The 23,956-nt window shown below is 43.4% G+C and overlaps 2 protein-coding genes and 2 non-coding genes across 9 annotated transcripts; all 4 read left to right on the forward strand.

Moving 5' to 3' along the window:
* Nucleotides 1-338: 338 nt before the first annotated feature.
* Nucleotides 339-11,862, forward strand: CCT6A (chaperonin containing TCP1 subunit 6A). 3 transcript variants are annotated; one of them, XM_069485611.1, is made up of 14 exons: nucleotides 339-552; nucleotides 980-1,043; nucleotides 3,538-3,672; nucleotides 4,495-4,668; nucleotides 5,198-5,301; nucleotides 5,930-6,040; nucleotides 6,303-6,462; nucleotides 6,555-6,637; nucleotides 7,500-7,596; nucleotides 8,246-8,393; nucleotides 8,847-8,980; nucleotides 9,518-9,620; nucleotides 10,547-10,619; nucleotides 10,883-11,862. In XM_069485611.1, exons 1-14 carry the CDS (start codon nucleotides 416-418, stop codon nucleotides 10,953-10,955), a joined length of 1,596 nt encoding a protein of 531 aa, XP_069341712.1. In that variant the 5' UTR covers nucleotides 339-415; the 3' UTR covers nucleotides 10,956-11,862. The 3 variants fall into 3 exon arrangements, with proteins under 3 accessions (XP_069341712.1, XP_069341713.1, XP_069341715.1); XM_069485612.1 differs by lacking the exon at nucleotides 5,930-6,040; XM_069485614.1 differs by lacking the exon at nucleotides 3,538-3,672.
* LOC138394948 (small nucleolar RNA SNORA22) lies at nucleotides 4,235-4,368 on the forward strand. The gene has a single exon (XR_011235456.1). It is a non-coding gene; the product is annotated as a small nucleolar RNA SNORA22 (small nucleolar RNA).
* LOC138394944 (small nucleolar RNA SNORA15) lies at nucleotides 8,442-8,576 on the forward strand. The gene has a single exon (XR_011235452.1). It is a non-coding gene; the product is annotated as a small nucleolar RNA SNORA15 (small nucleolar RNA).
* Nucleotides 11,863-12,132: 270 nt separating the features above from the next.
* Nucleotides 12,133-23,061, forward strand: SUMF2 (sulfatase modifying factor 2). Of its 4 annotated transcripts, none has more exons than XM_069486125.1 (9): nucleotides 12,133-12,210; nucleotides 13,715-13,880; nucleotides 16,911-17,025; nucleotides 17,467-17,511; nucleotides 17,870-18,020; nucleotides 19,367-19,422; nucleotides 21,296-21,380; nucleotides 21,564-21,708; nucleotides 22,911-23,061. In XM_069486125.1, the coding sequence occupies exons 1-9, from the start codon at nucleotides 12,156-12,158 to the stop codon at nucleotides 22,993-22,995; spliced, it is 903 nt and encodes a 300-aa protein (XP_069342226.1). In that variant the 5' UTR covers nucleotides 12,133-12,155; the 3' UTR covers nucleotides 22,996-23,061. The 4 variants fall into 4 exon arrangements, with proteins under 4 accessions (XP_069342226.1, XP_069342225.1, XP_069342227.1 ...); XM_069486124.1 differs by having other exon boundaries at nucleotides 13,715-13,871; XM_069486126.1 differs by lacking the exon at nucleotides 17,467-17,511 and having other exon boundaries at nucleotides 13,715-13,871.
* The last annotated feature ends 895 nt before the right edge of the window (nucleotides 23,062-23,956 follow it).

Raw genomic sequence — 23,956 nt, forward strand, 5'->3', positions numbered from 1 at the left:
CGGCCTACACGCCAGACAGGCAGGCCATGCCTTGCGCAGAGCAGGCCGCACGCCCCGCCCCGCCTACGTCCTCAGGTCCCGGGTCAGCAAAGCGGGGCGCAAGCCGTACGCGACACCGGAACCCTACGAGCCCAGCAGCCCAGACTGCCGCGGGACAGGCTCCTCCCGTGCGCAATGGCGCCGCGGCCGAGACGCGGGGGGGGGGGGCGGGGCCGCAGGCAGCTGTGCGGCCGCGACCCAATAAGCGAGCGCCGGCCAACCCGCGGCCCAATGGTAGCGGCGCGCGGGCACGCCGGGGGCGGGCCCGGCGCGCCCGACTTTTCCAGAAGACCCGGATAGTACCTCCCGGCCACGCCGAGCCGGCTCTGGGCGCTCCGCACGCCGACTTTTCCCTTCTTCGTCTGTTAAATCTGCTATGGCGGCCGTGAAGACCCTGAACCCCAAGGCCGAGGTGGCCCGAGCCCAGGCGGCGCTGGCGGTCAACATCAGCGCGGCTCGGGGGCTGCAGGACGTGCTGAGGACCAACTTGGGGCCTAAGGGCACCATGAAGATGTGAGGCGGGGCTGGCGGGAGGGTTGGGCGGGCACCTCGCGCTGCCGCGGGCCTGGTGAGCTCGGGACCGCGGACTCGAGTCCGCCGCGTCCCGGTCTCCGCTCGCCGCTGCGGTCCCCCTTCCCCGCGTCCTCCCGCGTCGGTCTTCCTTCCTGCTCAAAGCCCCTCTGCCCCGGCCATTTCCTCTTGCGTCGAGGCTGTCTCCGTGGAGAACAAAGCTGCCCTCGTGCGCGGCGCTCCCCCGCCCTCTGGGACTTCCAGCCACTGTAAAGACCCGGCACTGCACCTTCGTTCCTCTTACTGGGTGGAGATAACCAGCCCCGTGACCCCCGCTACCTCGGCTCCAGAAAAAGCCCGGTTTTTATGGGACTTTTAATTTGGTTTCTATTGAAAAAGTCACATTGGTTCATTTCTGCCCATTGAACAGGCTTGTTTCTGGCGCCGGAGACATCAAGCTTACCAAAGACGGCAACGTGCTGCTTCACGAAATGGTGAGAGGCTGCTATGCTAGGTCAAAAAGGTTTTGATTTTGTGTAGTACGTTTAATTTGTAGAAAGATTTCTAATGTTGATTCTCAAGGTAGGAAGAAATTATATTCATCGACTCTTAACGGGCAGTCATTCAGAGAAGGAATGTAATCTGTAATAGTACTTATAGTACGATACAGTGAGGAGCCCTGGAGCCTGACAGACCTACATTTGAATCCCCGCTCTTTTGCCATTCACAGTCTGGGCTAAAGAATTATAATTATGTATTAAGAACAATTATAATAAAATCTGAAGGATTATGGGTGACTGACACAATCTGCTGGGCAAAATGCAGCAGGATGGTTACAGTTTTTCTTTTTTGAAGACAGCAATTTTTGTTACATCTCGCCCATCTCCAGCTAGAGGGGAGATAAAACTCTTTGCTTTAACATTTTTAAGGTCCCAGGGATCAAATAAATGAGATTATTGAGGGGAGCATCTGTTTTACTCGTCCCTAAATTCCCAAAACCCAACAGTTGAAATCCAAGAAAAAGAAATGACTTGGCCTCTGATTTAAGAATGAAATTTAGGGTTTTGATGATAGTATACCATGTTGTCAACATCCAAATGTTTATAAATATTTTCAGTAAGGACTAGGGGGTGTAGTTTTTGTTTTAGTGGACTAGATGGTGGCCTGTGTTAGCAGAGAACAAGTGGATCCATAGTTTACAGTTGATACCAGAAAAGCCATATATCTACATGGCTTTTTATTTGGTTTTTATTGTGAAATAAACATAATACAGGGAAGCACATAAAACATTTACAGTTTGACAAATACAAGATGAACACATGAAAACATTTACAGTTTGACAAATACAAGATGAACACACAGAGCTACCACCTCAGAAATTCCCTCTGCCTTGTACCTCTTTTCTTCAGTCCTGAGGGGGTCTGTTTTTCATATTTTTTTTCCCTTAACACAGTGCCTGCCATGTCATTTGTATTTGACTCAGGCTACTCTTAGCCCCGAGGCCTCCTGAAACAAAATCTTGCAGTTGGTTTCTGAAAATCCTACATGATATTCTTATTGTTACAATTAATATTGACAATTCTAAAAACATGGATTGTGTTGCATATAACTCATGCACAGAAAACAATAAAAAATAACAGATTAGAAAGGATCGTTTTGTTTTAATAAAACACCGTGGCCCCAGGGAAAATCTTTTTTCTAACGTGGCAGTCAATGTGTTAAAAAATTAAAAACCTATCACAAAGTTGAAAAAAATTAGAATATATGCCCTTGGATTTTCACCTGTGAAATGCTGTTTATACTGAGAACATTCTCGTATGTAATCATAATATTATACTTATTAACATTGATAACAGTATTGTGTACAGTCCATACACAATTGTCCCCTCAAATGTCTCTTTCTAGCTGTTTGCTACTGTTCCCCATGTCCCATAGAAAGATGTCCATAATCTGACATTATGTGCCTATTAATAAGACACTGAGAAGTAAACTGTTGTTACCTGCATGGTACTTTTGTCAAAAATATTTAACATAAGCAAATTTAGATAAGACAGTCTACACGGTGACGGGCCTAAATTCTTAAAAAGTGTGTCCCCAAAGACATAAAAGGCTGGGGAACTGTTGTAGATTAATGAGACAGAGCCAAATGAGGCTGGGTACAGTGGCTTATGCCTATAATCCCAGCACTTTGGGAGGCTGAGGCAGGAGGATCACTTGAGGCCAGAAGTTTGAGACCAGCCTGGTCAACATAGGAAGACCCCATCTCTACAAAAAAATAACAAAAATTAGCCAGACGTGGTGGTGTGTTCCTGTAGGTGCCAACTACTTGGGAGGCTAAGGCAGGAGGATTGCTTGAGCCCAGGAGTTTGAGGTTCTAGTGAGCTCTGATGATGATACCACAGCACTCTAGCCCAGGCAACAGTGTGAGTGAGACCCTATCTCAAAAAACTGTACAACCAAGTGCAATGTAGGACCCTTGATTGGATCCTTTATAATTAAGAATCTCTGGGGTGACTTTGGAGTTGTGAATATCCTGTTCTAAAACCTTTCCACACAGTGAGTGGTTTAGGTTCCATAATTTATGCTAAGAAGGCTATTTTTTTTTTCTCTTTAATTTGGTCCATGCCAAATAATAGTGGAAGCTGCTGGGCTTTCATTTTAGAAGATAACTTGGCTTAGTCTCACAAGAACCCAACATAGATAGAAAATTATGTGTTACTGTTACGTATTAGATCTGTCATTTTGAGTAAACCTTAACTGAACCTCAAGCTTCCTCATCAGTAAAGTGGAGATAATCTGGAAGTAGATTTATACGTGAAAATGTTTTGATTATCATAAGTAGGTGTGCAAAATAGCTAATTTTGAGTTTTTTTAATTGAAGTAATATGTAGCCAAACACTTTGGGCAATTTTTTTAAGTAGATTGCACATTTTGTTTGTGGCATATTTGGACTGCTTCACCTTAAGTGATTCTTTATTTTTCTTTCAGCAAATTCAACACCCAACAGCCTCCTTAATAGCAAAAGTGGCAACAGCCCAGGATGACATAACTGGTGATGGTACTACTTCCAATGTCCTAATCATTGGAGAGCTGCTGAAACAGGCGGATCTCTACATTTCTGAAGTATACACAACTCTATTGTTTCTGTGGTATTTTATTCTATATAGGGAATGTCTGGTATTTATTTATACAAATTGAGGTACCTGAGGCGATTTGGTAGACTATAAAGATCAGGGAGCTTAAATCTGGGAACCTGGGTCTTTACCCTGGTCTGACACAAATTGTGGTCTTGGACAGTTTATGGAACCTTCCATGGCCTGAAAAGCATAATTTTTTTTTTTTTTTAACCAGGTTGCATTGCATACATGATTTATATCTGTCTCTATAGTATAGATTAATAATTGAGAACTAAAAACGGGATGCTCAGGACTAGCATGTTTATTTGTAGGGAAAAAGCTAACCAGAAGCTTACATTTAAGTAAGAATTCTACAACTTTTTTAGCCCAACTAGTTCTAAGTTTAAAGCAAACCTTATTGATTGAGTACTAATCCACTGTCCGAATTTCCTAGGAAGAGAGAGAGTGATGTGAATCAGTTTCAGATTACCTGTGGAAAATACGTAATATTCCTACTGACTACAAATCATTGGGACATAACTTTGGGTTTTGATATTATTCCTGGTGGTTTGCACAGTGAACACCCAAGTGTGCTTTATAGTTCCCTTGGCTTTGACCCTGTGCTAGAGCAATGTCTGTTATTTTCCTCTGCATTGAAAGGAGTATTTATCCTTTTAAATGTATTCAGAAAGCCAGCACATTATGGTACCTTGATTGTATTAAAAGGTATGAATGATTCAGAATATGCCTTCAAAAATTATCTGAACTTTATCATGAATTTAGTTGCATCTAATTGAAGATGCAGGTGTAATTGTATGTTTACTTATAGGGGCTTCATCCCAGAATAATCACTGAAGGATTTGAAGCCGCAAAGGAAAAGGCCCTTCACTTTTTGGAACAAGTCAAAGTAAGCAGAGAGATGGACAGGGAGACCCTTATAGATGTGGCCAGAACATCTCTTCGTACTAAAGTTCATGCTGAACTTGCAGATGTCTTAACAGAGGTATGTGTTAAATTTTGTGTGTTTCTGCTATAGTACACCCATATGGAAAATCCCTGATAGTAGACACTTACCCAATTATAGGGTGTTATCTAAAGTCTTCATAATATCATGCTATGTGAAATAAGTGGGTTCATTTTTTGTGGCAATGATACCTAATCTGTGTCTCTGAAAAGTAAAAAGAAAATTCAAATAATAGTATATCTCACCAGGTTATGAAAGTATAATTAGAGCTTTCATTAAAAGGCTTATAAAATGGAGATTTCATTATTAGAAAGTTTCTAATTATCAGTATTTGTAATAAAATAGCAAGAGAGGTGTTAATGATTCTTTAGGTAATTACAAATTGAGATTTCAGAAATGTAAATTACTTCAGCCCTTTACGTACAATGTATTTGCTCATAGAAAAAGGCTTAAATTAGTTCACAGATTTTTAAAGTGAAGAAACTGTCTACTTTAAAACTTTTGAAAAACAAATAACAAGTGTTTTGACTTATGCAGATTGTACGTAACGGTTATACTCCTATTGCAGGCTGTGGTGGACTCCATTTTGGCCATTAAAAAACAAGATGAACCTATTGACCTCTTCATGGTTGAGATCATGGAGATGAAACATAAATCTGAAACTGACACAAGGTAGGCGGTACAAAGTTATGAAATATTAACAGTGTTTAGAAATTTACAGGTGAGTTTTATACTTTTTGATATAAAATGCATAAATGTATTTATCCAAAGATATAAATTGGATAAATTGCTAGGTAAGTATTTATATTTACTTTTGGTGATATTTTCTCTTGAAATAAGTTAAATGTTATGCTCTATTTGTGGTCAGAATGATTCTGAAAAGTGAAGTACATCAGCCATTTGGCATTTATTGAACTGCTGGTTACAAAGCATAATGGGAGGCTGTTGGGGAATTTTTTTTTTTTTATTTTTTTTATTTTTCCAAAGACCTAGTTTAGAAACCTATTTTTAAAGGAGGTGATCACAATTTAGTAGCCTACCAGTTGAAACTGTCTCTCTACAGAATTTTCTATACAAGATAGGGTTGTTACTTTTGTTTGAATGGCTTGTCACGTTCTGGAATATTGCTTTTCACAGTTGGCCTGACCCTAGGTTTCACTTAAAAGTCTTGTTCAAAAAATTCAAGAAATACGATTGTGTGAAAATTATCAACACAGTCTAAATTCAGTGTTAATTTTGTTGTATATTACACCCCCATCTGGAAATCAGTAACATTATACTTTTTTACATGTTTTAATAGCTTAATCAGAGGGCTTGTTTTGGACCATGGAGCCCGGCATCCTGATATGAAGAAAAGAGTAGAAGATGCCTACATCCTCACGTGCAATGTGTCATTAGAATATGAAAAAACGTGAGTTTATAACCCTTTAACAATAGAATTGGAGAAGCTTGGTATTTTGGGCAAGTCGCTTTCTTTTTCCCCACTGTAAGGACAATGATGCCACAATTTGGTTTGGGGAGAATTAGGGGAAACAAACTCTGAAAATGTATAAGGGGCAGGATTGAAGCTCAGTGAATTATTTGTTCAATCTTAAGACTAATCTAGTTTCAGAGGCTGCTGTCTTATCTTAAAAAATAAACATTTTCCCCCCTTTCTGTTGTTTTTTTAATAGAGAAGTGAATTCTGGCTTTTTTTACAAGAGTGCAGAAGAGAGAGAAAAACTAGTAAAAGCTGAAAGAAAATTCATTGAAGATAGAGTTAAAAAAATAATAGAACTGAAAAAGAAAGTTTGTGGTGATTCAGATAAAGGATTTGTTGTTATTAATCAAAAGGTAAGAATGAAATTTTGATTTATAAACTAGTCTGTATCTTTTTTTTTTTAAGATGGAAGATGTTGAAACTAATTTGTTTTATTTTGTTTTAGGGAATTGACCCCTTTTCCTTAGATGCTCTTGCAAAAGAAGGCATAGTAGCTCTGCGCAGAGCTAAAAGGAGAAATATGGAGAGGTATGGGGAGCAGATCATCTGAGTTATGTGAATTTTACTTACTTTGCAAGTGAATTGGGATTATTCCTTTTTTTCTACTTATTTTATTTTTGCATATTTCTTTTTAGATGTACAATTTATTGGCATTAACTACATTCACGTTATTGTGCAACTATCACCACTATTTGTCTCCAGAACTTTTTCGTTATCTCAGACTGAAACTGTACCCATTAAACAGTTACTCCCTATTTCTCCCTCTCCCTGACCCCTTGTAAACACTACTTGAATTCGGTACCTCGTATAAGTGGAATTATATGATATTTGTCCTTTTGTGTCTGGCCGATTTTCCTTACCATAATGTTTTCAAAGTTGATGTAACATATCAGAATTCCTTTTTAAGGCTACATAATATTCTCTTGTGTGTATGTACCACATTTCGTTTATCTTTTCATCTATTGGTAGATATTTGGGTTGTTTCCACCTTTTGGCTATTGTGAATAATGCTGCTTTGAACATTGGTATATACTTGTTTTATTTTTAAATAAATACTGTACATATTTTTCTTTGTCAAGAAACAGCATCAAAAAGTTTCAGAGAAATAGGTTGTCCCAAAGAGCTTACCACAAGAAAGAGCTCTTGTCCACCTTTAGATTTCATATCGAAGGAGTATTTGCTAATTTGCAGAGAGCAGTTTAAATGGTTAGGAGAAAAGACCGGTTTTCAGCTGGTTGATGGTGAATGGAAAGGCTTAGGTTAAAATACATGTAGAATATAACTTTAGTAGTAATTCTGAAAAATGGCTTCCTAAAATTATTAGTCTTCTCTTTGAATGTAACTGGTAATGTTGCTTATACATCTCTCATAAAACACTTTAATATTTCAGGCTGACTCTTGCTTGTGGTGGAGTAGCTCTAAATTCTCTTGATGACCTAAGTCCTGACTGTTTGGGACATGCGGGATTTGTCTATGAGTATACATTGGTAAGTGTATTTTCTTCCTGAAGGTAATAGTACTTTTTGGTTCATGAATTCTTCAGTAGAAAACTTAATTGAAATTCAGGATCAGATTTTTCTTTGTTTAAATGCATTTGGATGGTTTATGTGTAGTAATGATAAGCCATTGGTGAGGGAAAATCATACTTGTATGTGGTTTTTCAAAAAGAATTTGCTTTAATGTGGTCTATATTTTCTGTTAATATGCTATAATACTTATTCTCTCCATGAGCCCCTCCACTCTGTTCACTCTGTGCGCAGCCAAATTCTGTTTTGTTTTGAGACAGAGTCTCACTCTGTTGCCCAGATTAGAGTGCCATGGCGTCAGCCTAGCTCACAGCAACCTCAAACTCCTGGGCTAAAGCGATCCTCCTGCCTCAGCCTCCTGAGTAGCTGGGACTACAGGCATGCACCACCATGCCCGGCTAATTTTTTCTATATATATTTTTAGTTGTTCAGCTAATTTCTTTCTGTTTTTAGTAGAGATGGGGTCTTGCTCTTGCTCAGGCTGGTCTTGAAATCCTGAGCTCCAACGATCTGCCCGCCTCGACCTCCCAGAGTGCTAAGATTACAGGCGTGAGCCACCATGCCTGGCCTCAAATTCTGTTTTTGAACATAATCTTTTTTCTACACATAGGGAGAAGAGAAGTTCACCTTTATTGAGAAATGTAACAATCCTCGTTCTGTCACATTATTGGTCAAAGGACCAAATAAGCACACACTCACTCAAATCAAAGATGCAATAAGAGATGGCTTGAGGGCTGTCAAGAATGCTATTGATGATGGTAAGATCCTCACTGTGTTTAAACTGTATTCTCTTGCTGGTCTGAAAAGCATGGCTGAATACTGTGTTCTTTTATCAGTAGTTTACACAGCCAGACACCATGCAAAAGCAGTCTTCCCTTTAAAATGACTGATGATATGCTAAGTTTTTTCATAGCATATCATTATTAAAGGCGAATACAAATAAATGAACTAGTACTAATAGCTTGAAATAGCTGCCAAGTGCTAATTAAACCATTCTAGTTGAACCATTCTGCTGTTCCATATATTAGTTGTGTGTACGGTGACTTTTAAATTTAAATTTTGGCAGTATTTAGGTTGCTGTGGTCATAGTGAATTTGTAAGAAATTAATGGCTTTCATATGTGTAGGATTTTTTTTCCGCTCATAATTGATTCTACAGTTTTATTTATTTTTTTGTAGCTTAGCATTTCTTTTTTCTCCCTCATCCAACAGGCTGTGTGGTTCCAGGTGCTGGTGCAGTAGAAGTGGCAATGGCAGAAGCCCTGATTAAATACAAGCCCAGTGTAAAGGGTAGGGCCCAACTTGGAGTCCAAGCATTTGCTGATGCATTGCTCATTATCCCCAAGGTGTGTGAATACTTTTAACAATCAATTTTGTAAACTACACCAAAATGATTTAGCTGATCAAACCTTTTTGATAGTGTAGGCTTTTTCATAATACGAATTTTGGATAAGCACATTTGATCAGTTTTCTTTCTGACGCTAGACTAGGTATTCGTCATCTAAGTGTATTTGGTTCTTAGAGGCTTAAATAGCTGAAGTTTCAGATGGTGAGAGATAATTATATTTTAAGAAATTGACAGTATAGGGATTATTATTCTTGGGTGCAAGCTTTTTGTTTTTTAATTAAACTGATGAATATCATTGTTTTCTGTTTATTCAGTTGGAGTATAATTTATGACCAGTGTATTGTTGGGCTTGAGGTAGATTAGAAAGTTGGTTGGTAACATAGGTCTAGTTCTTCTCTGAAAGGAAACACAGATAGTAGTTCTGTCTTCATTCAGTAAGCGTTTTTTTAAATTAATTAGAAATACTGTTTATTTGTTATAGACTTTACTATCAATTCTTAGTTCCTGTATTTCAAGAATTACTTATTTACTTTAGGTTCTTGCTCAGAACTCTGGTTTTGACCTTCAGGAAACGTTAGTTAAAATTCAGGCTGAACATTCGGAATCAGGTCAACTTGTGGGTGTGGACTTGAACACAGGTAAGAGAATGAAACTGTGTGTGGGCCATGAACTAGATAATATATGTGAGTAAAGCCAGGAAAGATTAAAAATGGGGACAAATCATCTTTTTTTGCTGTGCATTTGGACACTGGTGCTATTGGGGAACTCTGGGTTCTAAATTGGAATAAAATATGATATAAAAATGGAATAACTAGATACAGTAATTAAGGGAATAGAGTAGACGTGAATAATTTGAAAGAGGATAGATAAGTTGGAGATGTTGCTGAATGGTGGTAAGTGGTTCCAGTTCATGTTGAAAACTTTTTATTCCCTTACTCAATTTTTTAATCAGAAACTTTGATAACAAAATATATTCAGTGATTATATTCAAGGGTGACAAAAAGCTAAAGATAGCAAATAATGCCCAGAAAGAGGACCTAGAAATCAAATGAAATAATGATTATGGCTCTGGTCTTAGGTCCCCGTAACAACACAAATTATACAAGTATTGTACAAAATGGAAGACAGGTAACAGATACATCCATGCGATATGTACGAGACCTGCTATTGTCAACATTATTAATTTAATAGAAAAGGTTTCTGGAATGAGGGAAATTATAAGCCTGTTTTAGCCAGATTATAGTTGAAGTGCTGTGTACTTCAGTGTGGATAAACAGGAGTGTGTCCAGAAGAGCAGAGAGATTATTCGAACATTTATTAACCACAGAGAGCACCCATCAAGTCTTACAAGTAGAGGTCAGCCACTCGTCAAAGATACTGTGGACAGGCATTGTGATTTGGAGTAGAAAATTGTACTAATAGAGAAGCTTTGAATTCTCATCGTTAATACTGGATGAAATGAGTAATCAGTGATAAGCAAAGCAGCACAGAATGTTGGTTCTTATAGACAACATCTGATCCTATGACCTATATGTGATTTTAAGAAGACCTGGTTACCTTTCAGGTGAGCCAATGGTGGCAGCAGAAGTAGGCGTATGGGATAACTATTGTGTAAAGAAACAGCTTCTTCACTCCTGGTAAGTTTAGGGGAACCAAAACTGAAATTACCTTAGGGAATCTTCATAGTCTTCATTAGGGGTGTTCCAATTAGTTGTTCTCCCTGCTCCCCACAGATAACACAATCAACTGGAAGTACAGAAACTAAACTGGCCCTCTGTGTAAAGGGGAAAGAGGAAATTTAATTGGATGTCATATGTGCAGCTTATTTGGGAATGGGAAGTTGACTTGAATTAGGGTTCATATCATCTGAGCCGTCTGATTTTTTTTTCTCCCTTTTCAGCACTGTGATTGCCACCAACATTCTCTTGGTTGATGAGATTATGCGAGCTGGAATGTCTTCTCTCAAAGGTTGAATTGAAGCTTCCCTTGTGTCTGCATATTGAAGACTCTCCAAAGTGATCCTGAGGAAGATAGCTGTGGAATTTTTGTCCAAGCATCAAGTGGTTTTCAAAGGAATTTTCTTTGCCCATATGAAAAAAGGAGAGAACACTGGCACCTATTTAAATTCTGAAGTTATAATTACAGTATTTTTTAAATTGCACTGAAATACACACACATAAAAGGAGGTCCTTTTTACCTAGCGAACAGGATGTTTTGCTTTAGCTGCAGTGACAAAATTACATGTTAGATAAACATATGTTATCTACCTTGTTATTAAATATTCCTTGAAAAATTTTAATGGTTTAGTAATTTCTTATGTGGATGTATTTTAAATTATCCAACAGTACCCTACTGTTAAGAATTTAAGGTGAAAATTTTTATGCTAATATAAATAACAAGTAATTTATGATTTTGAAAACATCCCTGTTTCCTTAGTATAAATTTCTATGAGTAAAATTATTGGATCAGTTAGACTTACCACGCTTTTGAAATAGCTTTGCTAAAATGTTCCCCCAGAAAAGTAGGAGACAGGAGGAGTAAACTAGAGCCAGGGGAGTCCAGAGTGGCAAAAGTAGACAGAAGTAACATGGCTGAAGGCCTGGTGGCGAAGAACTAACTAGGGCTACCAAGTGAAATGTGAGATTTTTAGGCTGAAAGTATTTTCAAGCCTCTGAACTTCGCTTATTCGAAATATCCATCTCAAATCCCCTAGTGTCGTGTTTTTTCACTTGGCTTACTGTTCTCTCCTACATGTTTCCATGAGATTGTTTTTATATAGTTGGTCTCTCTGCAGTCCTTGAAGTTGCGTGTTACTCAGCTTTGTATTTTGAGGGCGTTAGCAGCTGCCTACAGTAAGAGTGCAATAAATGTTTAGTTGAAACATTTTTGTCGTCTTGCATGGTATGCAGCACGAAAGCAGTCGCAGTACAAGAGGGAATATAATTTGTACAAAAGTTCAAATAGTGAGTAGGTTTCTGCACTGACGGGCTCAACGCGCTTTTTCTTAATTACCTGGGCGGCCCTGCAGGCGGCAAACTGCAGCCTCGGCTCACGACGGTCGGTGTGCGGGCGGGGCGGGGTTGCGCACGCGCAGAGCGGCAGCCGACGGGGTGTGCGGGCGCACGCGCAGCAGAGCCGTGTGGGGTGCGTGCGGCGCTCGTCCTGCTCCCGGCATGGGTCTCCGGCTGCCTTTGCTGTCGCTGCTGCTCGCCGCGCGGCTCAAGCTAGGTCAGTGTGTCGGCCTGCCCGCCTCCGCTGGCGCCGCTTGTCCAGGGGGCACTGGGAAAGGGACGGGCGCTCCGCCCTGGTAAGGAGAGGGACCGTGGCCCTTCTGCCCGCTGTCGGGATGTGCTCGGAGCATGCGGAGGCGCCCGATCTGGGGAGGTGGTTAGCAGTTCAGGTTGTACCTCGCCGCTTTTTTTTAACTTTTGACTTGTTACTTTGGAGTCTTTCGACGTAAAACAATAAAAGAGAGTATGACGAGCCCCCCACGTACTCGTCGCCCAGCTTAAGCAGCTGACAATTTGTAAGCAGTCTTGCTCTTTTTGAATCCCACTTTCCCCCTGTCCTAGCGCATTTTGAAGTGGATCCAGGCATTATACAATTTTATTCATACATACGCAGCTTGAATAGTTAGAAGACATGAAGAAACATTACCATACTCTTTCCCACCTAAAAAATTGACAGTACTCCTTAATATTATAGCCACTCTGTTTAAATTCACCTATTATAAATGTTTTCAAATTTTAGTTTGCTTCTTAAATTAGGGTCAAAATAAAGTTTACGCATTGCAGTTGTATGTTGTTTCTTAATTCCCTTTCAATCTGAGATTTCCTTGCTTGCTCCTTTTTTTTTCTTGCAATTTATTTGTTGAAGAAACTGGAAATGGATGAAGTCAGTGTGAGTGTGTCAGAATGAAAAGAGAGCCAAAGACAGGATCCTGAGGAACATCAAAACACCTGGACTCTGCCTTTGGGGAACTAACTTACAGTGCTTAGACATCCTTTCTTGGGAACAATACCATGAAGTGGTACATCAAGCCAGAGAAATGTGGGCTATTGAAAACAGCACTGTAAGGAGACCAGGATCTAGACCCGTCTCCCGCTAACCAGCTCTTTAAGTCATTTTTCTTTATTGGGTTTGCTCCTGTGAAATAAGGAGATTGTAGCAAAGATCCTTTTTATTCTATTATTTTCTGAGGCATTCAAACAACAAGTCTAAAGGAGCTCATTTAATCATTGTGTACTTGTAGTAGGTGCCAGGGATACACTGGCAAAACAGACGTCCCTTTCCTTCTGGAGCATGTGGTGTAATGGTGAGAATCACGAAAAATTTATGAGTTGAATAAGTGGAGAGGAAGACACAGAGAAACAACATGCGCAGAAATATGGGTAGAAAGTGCTGCATGTATTTCAGGGTATAGTGTCTAGATTTCCCTAGCTGGGCCAAAGGGTTGTGTAGAAGAATAAAAGGTAAGTGAAAACCTACCATGTGCTCAACATTTCACACATGTTATTTTAATTCATACAGCTACCACCTAAGAGATAGTTAGATGTTATCCCCATTTTATAGATGAAGACTTTGAATCTCAGATTAAATAATTTGCCAAAGGTCAAAATCAAATTTTTAAGCCTCCATGTTTTGTTTTGTTATAACATGGATACTGCATATGATCCAGATAGTGTTTCATATATATGAATTTATTACTGATAACTCTCCTTTTTCGCTTCAGGTAGTGGACAGGCCACTAGCATGGTCCAGCTGCCAGGTGGGAGATTCCTGATGGGAACAAATTCTCCAGATGGCAGAGATGGTGAAGGGCCTGTCCGGGAGGTGACAGTAAAACCCTTTGCAATTGATGTATTTCCTGTCACCAACAAAGATTTCAGGTACATCAGGTGTTCTTCTAGTAGGAATATAGGCCCTTTCTAATCTCTTCCCTAATATCTAAAAGGAAACTAGCTTGTTCACTATCACATATCATCTTTGCAGCAATACTGTGGGATAAATGTTATCTACATTTTTCAGGTGAAGAATCCAAAGTGCAAAGAGGTTTGACTGACTCTCAGTTAGTGCATGAGCTGGGCCTGGAACTCAGATCCCCTGACTCTTGAGCCAGTGCATCTTCCATCACACTGGGCGTGGCACTGAGAAATAGAAGCAAAAGTCAAACACTAAACAGAAGCCTCTTGTACAGTGAGAAGGGATTAGGAGAAGGATCATGCTAGCTGAGAGTTCCTTAAATTCCATTTATTAATATATTGGTTGAAGGAAATGGCGTTGTTTTAGGAGTGAGACATTGTGGTTCTAGCTCAGTGTAAGAAGCCATGTTGAGCTGCCTCAGGTTCCCTAAGGCCATATGTTTTGGGTAGGCTAAAGTAAAAATGATCCAGAAGATATCTGTAACTTACCTTCAAATGGTACAAGGGGGAAATAGAGAGAGAGAGAGAGAGGGAGAGAGAAATATGAAAGGGGACAGAGGGAGGACAGGGGACAATAAGGCAAATGTGAGAAGTGACTTAAATATTACATTTGTGGACTTAAACATTTTCAAGATGAAAAATTGCAAGAAAAAAATTGATTCAGGAGGCACAGACTGGAGTAAGCATAATGATTGTTGGTATAATCCTCAGACACTTGGACCCAGTGAGTCTACCTCCAGGGCTTTGTCTTAAGGAAGAATTAAGGTTGTCCAAAACATCCAGTTATAAAAATGACATTGTAAACAAATGTCTTAATAATTTAAGGATCACTCAACATGTTGTATCAATATAACAGAATACTTAACAGTCATTAAAATCTTGTTGAAAAGAGTTATGTTAAGTGGAAAAAATAACTTATAAAACAATATATAGGGTGTGATCCAATTTTTGAAAACTATATATCTATAAAATGTTTATGCATAAAGAATCTGAAAGATGAAACATTGTATTAGTTGATGGATTTTGCCCATGTTTTATATTTATTTCAAAATGAAAATAATTCCAGGAAAGCACCTTACTAAAGCTATTTGAAAATCCCTGGGTAAGTTGAATGTCATGATGGAATCATAAAAAAGAGGCAGAGAAAGAAGGGGAAGAAAAGAAAAAAAAACCCTGGGTAGGGGTAGGGAGGGAGAATCTAGAAGGATATATCTTTTAGTTGGTGTGATAATGGATGATTTTAATTTTTTTCTTTTAACCTACCTGTATTTACTAATTTTTCTGGAATACAATGTGCATTGCTTATATATGATTTTAAAAAGCATTTTTAAACAGGACAGTTATTAAAATTGGAGGAGAAATCACTTCTGATCAGGCTTGTACCATTCATGACAACCAGATAGATGGATGTACAGTATGCATTCTTTTATATTGCAAATTATGACCTATTAGATGATGAAAATGTACTATGACTGCCAACAGGTCCCTGAACTTTGCCTAGAATCCCATGGCTTGTCTCTGTTTCTCTGGTAAAAGATCCTCAAACTGGTGAGATGCTGTGGGATTGGTGAGCAGCTGTTGCTACACAATCTCCTGCTCACCTCCTCCATTCGCAAAGCCCCTTTGATGGGTGAACAATGTCTTCTCATATCAAAGCCCCAGCACAGGCGGTGTACTGTTAGCCCAAGGACAGCAATCAGTCTTACCCTGGCAATCTGCTTGCTGAAATTTACTAAACCATTCCAAATTATATGAAAATTCATTCTAAAATCTTAGTATGTCATTTTTATTTGACTCAGTGTCTTTTATCTGTTAGATGGAGTTAATAACTATAACACCTGTTCTGTCTGCCTCCCGTGATTGTCATGACATTAGATACGGGATGAAGACCTCTCAGAAAAGAGACTCATTCCCCACCCTTAAATCTCCTGCTCAGTGGCTTTATTCATAATCTCCAAAAGCTGGAGACAACCGACATGACCTTTAACTGGTGACTGTATAAGCAAAACATGTTATGTCCATACCATAAAATACAATTCATCAAGAAAAAGAAACAGACTACTAATAACGGCAACAACATGGATGAATCTCAGAAGCATTTTGCTAAATGAAAGAAGCCAGACTGCAAAGACTACATACTATATGATTTCAATTTTTATGACATTCTGGGAAAGGCAAAACCGTAGGGACAAAAAACAGACCCATGGTTGCAGAGGCGTGGGGGAATGTTTGGGGGTGGCTAATGAACCTGTTCTGTATCTTCATTATGGTAGTGACTGTGTGCTTTGTCAAAACTCACAGAATTACACACTAAAAAGGATGAATGTTACTGTATATGAATTAGATCCTAATTTAAAAGAAAATCTGCTCAGGCTTTCAGGTTAATTCCTTGGTGGTCGTGAAAACTCTGTGGTGTGTGACTTATAGCAGCGGTCCCCAACTTTTTTGGAACCAGGGACTGGTTTCATGGAAGACAATTCTTCCCCAGACAGGGGGTGGGAGGGGAGGAGGGGAGGATGGTTTTGGGATGATTCAAGCACATTCCATTTATTGTGCAGTCAAACCTCTCTGCTAATGATAGTCTGTATTTGCAACTGCTCCCCAGCACTAGCATCACCGCCTCAGCTCCACCTCGATCATCAGGCATTAAATCAGGCATTAAATTCTCATAAGGAGCCACAACCCAGACCCCTCGCATGCACAGTTTACAGTAGGGTTCACCCTCCTATGAGAATCTAATGCCACCGCTGATCTGACAGGAGACGGAGCTGATGCGGTGATGCCAGTGATGTGGAGCAGCTGTAAATACAGATGAAGCTTCACTTGCTCACTTCCTGCTGTGCAGCCTGGTTCCTAACAGGCCACGGACCAGTACCAGTCCATGGCCTGGGGGTTGGGGACCACTGACTTACAGGACAAGGATACATGAGGTTTCCTAGAGTAGGAGAGGGTGGGAGTGGGGCATGGAACCCTTTCAGCTGAACCAGGTGAAATATCTCTTTGCAGGGAGTTTGTCAGGGAGAAAAAGTACCGGACAGAGGCTGAGATGTTTGGGTGGAGCTTTGTCTTTGAGGACTTTGTCTCCAATGAACTAAGAAACAAAGCGACCCAGCAAATGAAGGTGAGAGAACCTGGTCTTGCTGCTGGGGGAGTGGGAGTGGGACTTGGACAGAGCATCCCATTGCCACACGGGGTCGCGTAGGCCACAGTGGAGAAGTAGATGTGAGACCAGAGGCAGAGAAGAGCAACAGAAACCCAAGCTGGAAGAGTCAGCTGAGTACACACTCCTGCGAGTTAACCCCGAGGTAGTTTGCATAGAGAGACTGCTGAGGATCCACATCAAGATAGGGTTCAAGATGCTTCCCGAACCAGCAAGAGAACATCTTGACAAGATGTCTCGTAAGGGTGGTGAGATGTCCCTCCAGAGATTCCAGCCACAGCTCACTTCCACCAGCCAGGTCTCCGCTTGAAGTCTCTGCTCTGCCTCCTGCGGGCCAGTCACTCAGGAAGGCGCCCTCGCTGGGCCAGCGCATTTTGCAGTCATGTTCCTTCTTTTTTGCAGCCTGTTCTCTGGTGGCTTCCAGTGGAAAAGGCATTTTGGAGGCAGGTAAGGGTTTATTCCTCTGCTTCATTTTCTAACCCTGCTGACTCTGTTCTCAAGGCCTGGCTTCCTTATGCCCCTGGCACATCTAGGAACACTGAATTTAAAAGGGTAACAGGGAATTTCAGGGAAATAGCCAAGCAGTCCTGTTGCCTCTGCCCTGAGCTTTCCCCGTTGCCCATCCTATTCCTCCCTTTAGTCTCGTAGTCTCTTCTGACTCTGGACACCCCTCGCTTACCAGACTATCTCTTCTAACTTCCTTGCTCCATCTAGTGGTAAAAGCTGAACTCAGGCACCCTAAGCCTAGCCCTCCTCAGTCTTCGTGAGCTCGCAGAAGCCTGTCTCACTTCCCCCTGGCTGTCAGCCTGCAGGTCCTGGCTCTGGCATCCGAGAGAGACTGGAGCTCCCGGTGGTACACGTGAGCTGGAATGATGCTCGTGCCTACTGTGCTTGGCGGGGGAAACGGCTGCCCACTGAGGAAGAGTGGGAGTTTGCTGCCCGAGGGGGCTTGAAGGGTATACAGATGCCAAGGCGAAGTCCCTTTATCCTCTCCATCCCACCCTCCATGGGGAGCTTTAAAGGGTGGGAAGGGTCTACGTTTCCTAGAGCAATGCTTATCTTATTAAGGTATCTGTGGTAAAAGACCAGTTGGGTTTTTTTTTGTTTGTTTGTTTTTTTGATAGGGTCTTATTCTGCCACCCTAGGCTGGGGTGCAGTGGTGTGATCATGGCTGTTCTCCGCAGCCTTGAAATCCTGAGCTCGAATGATCCTCCCAGCTCAGCCTTTTGAGTAGCTGGCACTATAGGCATGCGCCACCATGCCCAGCTAATTTTTTTTTTTTTTTTTTTTGGTAGAGTCAGGGTCTCACTATGTTGCCCAGGCTGGTCTCAAACTCCTGGCCTCAAGCGATCCTCCTGCCTTAGCCTCCCAAAGTGCTGAGATTACAGGCATGAGCCATTGCACTTGGCCTTTTTTTCATTTTTAATCCATCTCAGACCAATACATCTATGAAATACCATAAAAATTAACTGGAAAAATGAACTTAAAAAACAGACATAAAATCTTTTATTGTTAGAGATTCCACAGTTATGTTACATTTCAATAAATATAATCAGAACAACATAGCATAGGGAAAAAGAAGAATTACCAAAACTACACATCTCTTCCACAGGGGTGCAGGGATTAATACAAAGAATCAGTATTTACTCGTAACTGTCATTCTGTAATACAGTCCTAACTACACAAAAAGTTATGAAGCCAGGTAGGGTGGCACATGCGTGTAGTCCCAGCTTCAGGGGAGGCTGAGGCGGGAGGGTCATTCGAGCTCAGGAGTTCGAGGCTGCAGTGAGCTATTACCAGGCCACTGCACTCCAGCTTGGGCCACAAGATCGAGACCCCCATCTCTTAAAAAAAGTTATGTGAGTGAAAATCAATTCCCTACGTTAAATACCTCTATACACTCTTTGAATGATCACCAGATACATCAGTAATCAAAGTATGCCAAATGAGATTGCTTCTTGAGTGTTCATTTATGAAATCTAAGTCCAGTTAACACCTTTCTCAATGCTTAGTCAATTTCTGTACTTATCTTGACACGGACTGGTAACAAGTAGTTCACAGACTAGCGCTGCTCCCAGAACCACGCTTAGGATTGCACTGCCCTGCAGCACCTCGGGAGGGCGGGGCTCCAAAGCAATGCGGTGAGCGGAGGGGGTGGGCGTGGGAAATAAAAGTAAGTAAGCTCACGCTTTTTTTTCTCACCACCTCCTAACTTCCTTTTGGTTCCTTCATTCTTTCTGCCCTTTTTCTTCCCCAACTCTTCACCTCTCCCTCCTCTGCTGTCTCCTTGCTCTCCTGGCAGGTCAGGTCTACCCATGGGGGAACCGGTTCCAGCCAAACCGCACCAACCTGTGGCAGGTAAGACCCATGCCTCCTTTCACCAAGCGTTGATGGAGACCTGTACAGGCCAGGCACTGGGTTAGGCTGTGGGGTCCAGAGGGCTTTGTGTTCTAGTGGAACCGATAAGCTGGCGAAGCAAAAGACAGCATGGTAAGGACTATATATTAAAGATTCGCAGAGTTGGGGAGGAAATCACTGCCTGAGGGTGCAGGGGAGGACTTCACAGAGGAGGTGACATTTGAGCTGATTGGAGTTTGTCAAGTGGAAAGTGAAAGAAAGGGCTCTCCAAGCATAGAAAGAGCACAAGTGTCTGGCTTTGCTCTGTGTGTTCAGAGACGTGCCAGATCCAGGGAGGCTGGAGCACAGAGAAATAGGGGTGAGGGAGGTAAAGTAGAGAGTGGGTTGGGGACAGATTATGAAGGACCAGATGTGCCAAGCAAAAGTTTGAGATTTTACCCTCCAGGCAGCGGGGAGCTAATTGAGACAGATTTTAAACAGTCGGAACAGCATCACTTTGACTTGCGGGGACTTGGGGCGATGCTAGTTGTTGCTAATTTGTGCAGGACCAGATGAGGTCCAGCCACAGTGGTGGCAGGGGCCTTGAATTTGAGGCTGTGGCAGTGGCCCGGGGGACTATCAACACTTGAACTGGAAGTGGAATCAAGAGGGGAAGCCAAACAGGAGAGGCCTGTCTGAGAAGATGCGCAGGGTTTGGTCATTAATCGGATGTGGAGGGGTGGGCAACATGCTGGTAGTGCCGCCGTCATCCAGAGCAGATAATGTGCATGCCAGGGGTCCGAGGGATAGAGCTTGATCAGTTTAGGATCCGAGTAGCCTGAGGTGCCTTTGGGTCATTTATATGCTCAGTCAGAAGTTGAAAAATAGGAGTCTGGAGCTTAGGACAGAGATCTGGGTCAAAGCAAGTGGTTTGAGAGTCCAGCGAGCCTTGCAGACCTTGCTGAGAATGATGCCCCCAGGGAGACTGTGTAGACGGAGGAGAGCTCGGCCCCAGCATTGAAAAGGGCCTGAGGGTTAGACTGAGCCTTTGGACAACCTTGGCTTAGAAACCAGAGCTTTGCAGAAAGACACATCTGACTTATTCACTGTTTGATCTTTGTTAACTAAGCTATTTTGAGCCTCAGTTGCTAGTTTTATAAATGGAGGCAGTACCTGCCCGACAAGGTTGTGAAGATGAAATTAAAAGAGCTAAATGTAACCGACCTAGCGCGTACTAGTATTGAGTACTTTTAACCCGTTCATCTTCCCTTTTGTAAGAGCAGCTTCCATAGAGGGGTGGCAGCTGAACCCCAGTTTTAATGAGAAGAACCATAAACAAGTTGAACAAATTGCATCAGCAAATGTAGGTGACTTTTTCCAGAATTTTGGTGGTAAAGAGCAGCAGAGAGGGAAGGCTGTGTCCGGGCAGCGGGGGGGGGGGGGGGGGGGGGGGGGCGTTCGCTCTGTTGGAGGTAGAGGGAAGGAGATGTTGCAAGAGGGTACAGGCAGGAGCAGGCCCTGCTGCTCAGGCAGGGGCTGCAGGACACGCAGGAGGGAAGGGGGAGCCACGCTTCCCAAGGCACCATGGCCTGGGGGGTTCGAGCCAGAGGGTAGGAAGTTGCTGAGAGTGGAGAAAGCAGGAGCGGGATGGGCTTGACATGGACCACCGTGGGCACAGGGAAACACACACTCTTCCTGATCCAGCTGGGGGGTCGTGGTGGGGACATGAGGTGACTGGTGTGGGATATTGGGATAGGAACCCCAGGTCACTGCTCCACGCCCTCCTCCTTCCCTAGATGATACAGCAAGATGACCTTGCTTTTCCTCTGGATGGGCAGGAGCACCTGCCTTGGGACAGGATGGTAAATCCTTTAGCCTTCATTTCTCCCACCAGGGAAAGTTCCCCAAGGGTGACAAAGCTGAGGACGGCTTCCATGGAGTCTCCCCGGTGAATGCTTTCCCCCCGCAGAATAACTATGGTAAGATTTCTCATCAGGGTGCTGCCAGTGCTTACACATTGGTTGGTGGGATCATTCTGCCCGGGAGGGGAGGCAGAGAGAAGCACTCTCCCCACCCCAAATTTGCTCCCCAGGGGTTCAGATGGGGAGGAGGGGTGGTTAGTTGCTTCCTAGCCTGGGGCTGACCTGCCTGCTGTGCTACAGGCCTCTATGACCTCCTGGGCAACGTGTGGGAGTGGACAGCATCGCCATACCAGGCTGCTGACCAGGACATGCGTGTCCTCCGGGGGGCATCCTGGATCGACACGGCGGATGGCTCCGCCAATCACCGGGCCCGGGTCACCACCAGGTGAGGGGCGTGGTCCAAGGGAACCCACAACTCGGTAGCTGGGGCTGAGGGTCTAGATCCCGGGCAGCAGCAGAGCTATGTTGGTTGTTGGTGCTGCTCCTGCACCCCTACCTCCACCGAGAGATGCGGGCACAGGAAAGAAAGCAAGCAGAGTTTACCGTGAAAAGCACAAAGGCCTCGGGCAACTTGTGACTTTCTCCTGCCAGCTTTTGGCACCAATGGAGACTGTTCGGCATCTTAGTTATACGGGTTTCTCCTCTTGTCTTCACAGCTAGGTGGGCAGAGGGAGGGGGGTGGAATGTCCACATCTGTAGGTCATTGCCGGTGATCATGGAATTATCGACCCTTCACACTGCTGGACACATGAAACATCAGTTTTTTACAATCAAGGCAAAAAGGCCTAGGGAGGTGCTGGGACCCACTCGTCTCGCATGGATGTCCCGTGGCGGCACCTGCATGGTAGCGTCCCTGTCTCCCGAGTTTCCTTCTGGGACTCTCTCTACTCCGTCCATCTGTGGATTTAATGTGGCTGGTATCTCTGCAACTCCTTCCACCCCTGGGTTTCTTGAAGACTGTGGAGAGTCCACTGTTTCTGTGGCCCCCAGATTTCAGGGTTGCAGGCGTTTCTGTGACACGTGGAAACCCCTGGATTTTCCTCACCTCCCTTTTCAGGACGACTTAGTGGAGAAAACTGGGTTTGCCACAGATTCTACCCCTGAAGCAGTGGTTGGCCTCGGGCAAAACATTTCAGTCTTTCTAGTATCTGACTGTGGGTTTGTAAAATGGTGAACGTATCCTGCCCTCCAGAGCAGCTGGGGAATGGTAGACGAAGGCCTGTCTGTGAATGTTCTTCAAAAATAGGAGATGCCGATTAGTGCTGTGAATTCCCATTTCTTCTGACAGGTTTGTTCAGCTGAGTCTAAACTACTGGCAGTGGATGTTATTAGTCACTGCCCTTCCTGCCCTCCATGCAGCCTCTCAGGGCCATCTCACTTCCCCCACTCTGTCCCAAGCCCCTTCTCGTCCCCTTCCCCAGGAGTGGCATCCGCTCAGGACCTGCCCTGGCACCAGGCTTCTTTCCAGACCATGCCCCCCGCCCCCCAGACCCCAGCAGGCCCCGAGGGGCTGGGCGGGGAAGTTGGGTGAGCCCCCAAGCCCTTTCCCAAGGAACGTTCATTCTCTCTCCCTTTCTCTGGTGGCAGGATGGGCAACACTCCAGATTCGGCCTCAGACAACCTTGGCTTCCGCTGTGCTTCCAGCACAGGCCGGCCGCCCGAGGAGCTGTGAGCGGCCGTGTGCAGAAAAGGAGAAGCCCTCCACAGTGTCTGTGTCCTTCCCTGGCCACACCCCAGACGCTGCCACACTCCAGGCTCTTCAACTGCAGCCTCCGGAAAGAACTCTTTCCCCCTCCCCCGCCCCTCTGTGGCAGGCGTCTCTCCCCAGGGCCCCAGAGGACTCGAACCCTCAGAGAAGGGCTGCCGCCATCTCTTGGAGAAGGGGCCCAACTTACCAGCTGTGGCTGGGAGCTGGGGGTTTCTCTTAGAGCTCAAGCATTAACCATATAGGAACCAAATATGCAAACAGTTGGAACAGAGTGCTCTGAAAGGCAGTTAGTTAAAAATTTTGCGATGTATTCCCTCCCCCTTTTTCCCTAATTCCAGAATCTAACGTTGTTTCCTCAAGGCAGAATTTCCCCGGTTCTCTTTGTTTCCCCAACAAATTACTGGAGAAGGAAAGTGCTTTCTTCATTTGCCTCCTCTGTAGTACTCCCCGCTGAAGGCACCTAGTTGCCACTGTGTGTGTAAATCGCAGGCACGTGGGCTCTTGAAAGCACAACCTCAGACTTAAAGGGTCTGGGAGAACCGAAGGATTTCCCAGGCGAAGCCGTGCACTGTGGGAGTCGCAGGTAAATAACGCTCCAGACAGACAAGTATCGGAAGCTTCCCCTGTATTGCGAATTACATAAGGGCTCTAAGTACGCATCTGCCTCTACAAGCACGTCCCTGGAGCGTAACCTGCCCCGCTGATGTCACTGGATGGTGTCCGGTTAGTAAAATCTCCGATTGTGTATCTCAAATATTTCTGTATCTTTTATCCTCACCCCGGGACCTGAAGGGAAGGGGGCCCGAGTGTCAGGAACTCAGGGCCTCCCGTAAGCAGAAACTGAGGTGGCACAACTGGGACATGGAAAAGCAGGAGAGCTCCTGGTTCTCGGGCCGCATCCGGTCTGCCCCTGCCCCCCGGCCCC

The sequence above is a fragment of the Eulemur rufifrons genome, chromosome 14 (assembly GCF_041146395.1).
Source record: "Eulemur rufifrons isolate Redbay chromosome 14, OSU_ERuf_1, whole genome shotgun sequence".
NCBI classification, from domain to species: domain Eukaryota; kingdom Metazoa; phylum Chordata; class Mammalia; order Primates; family Lemuridae; genus Eulemur; species Eulemur rufifrons.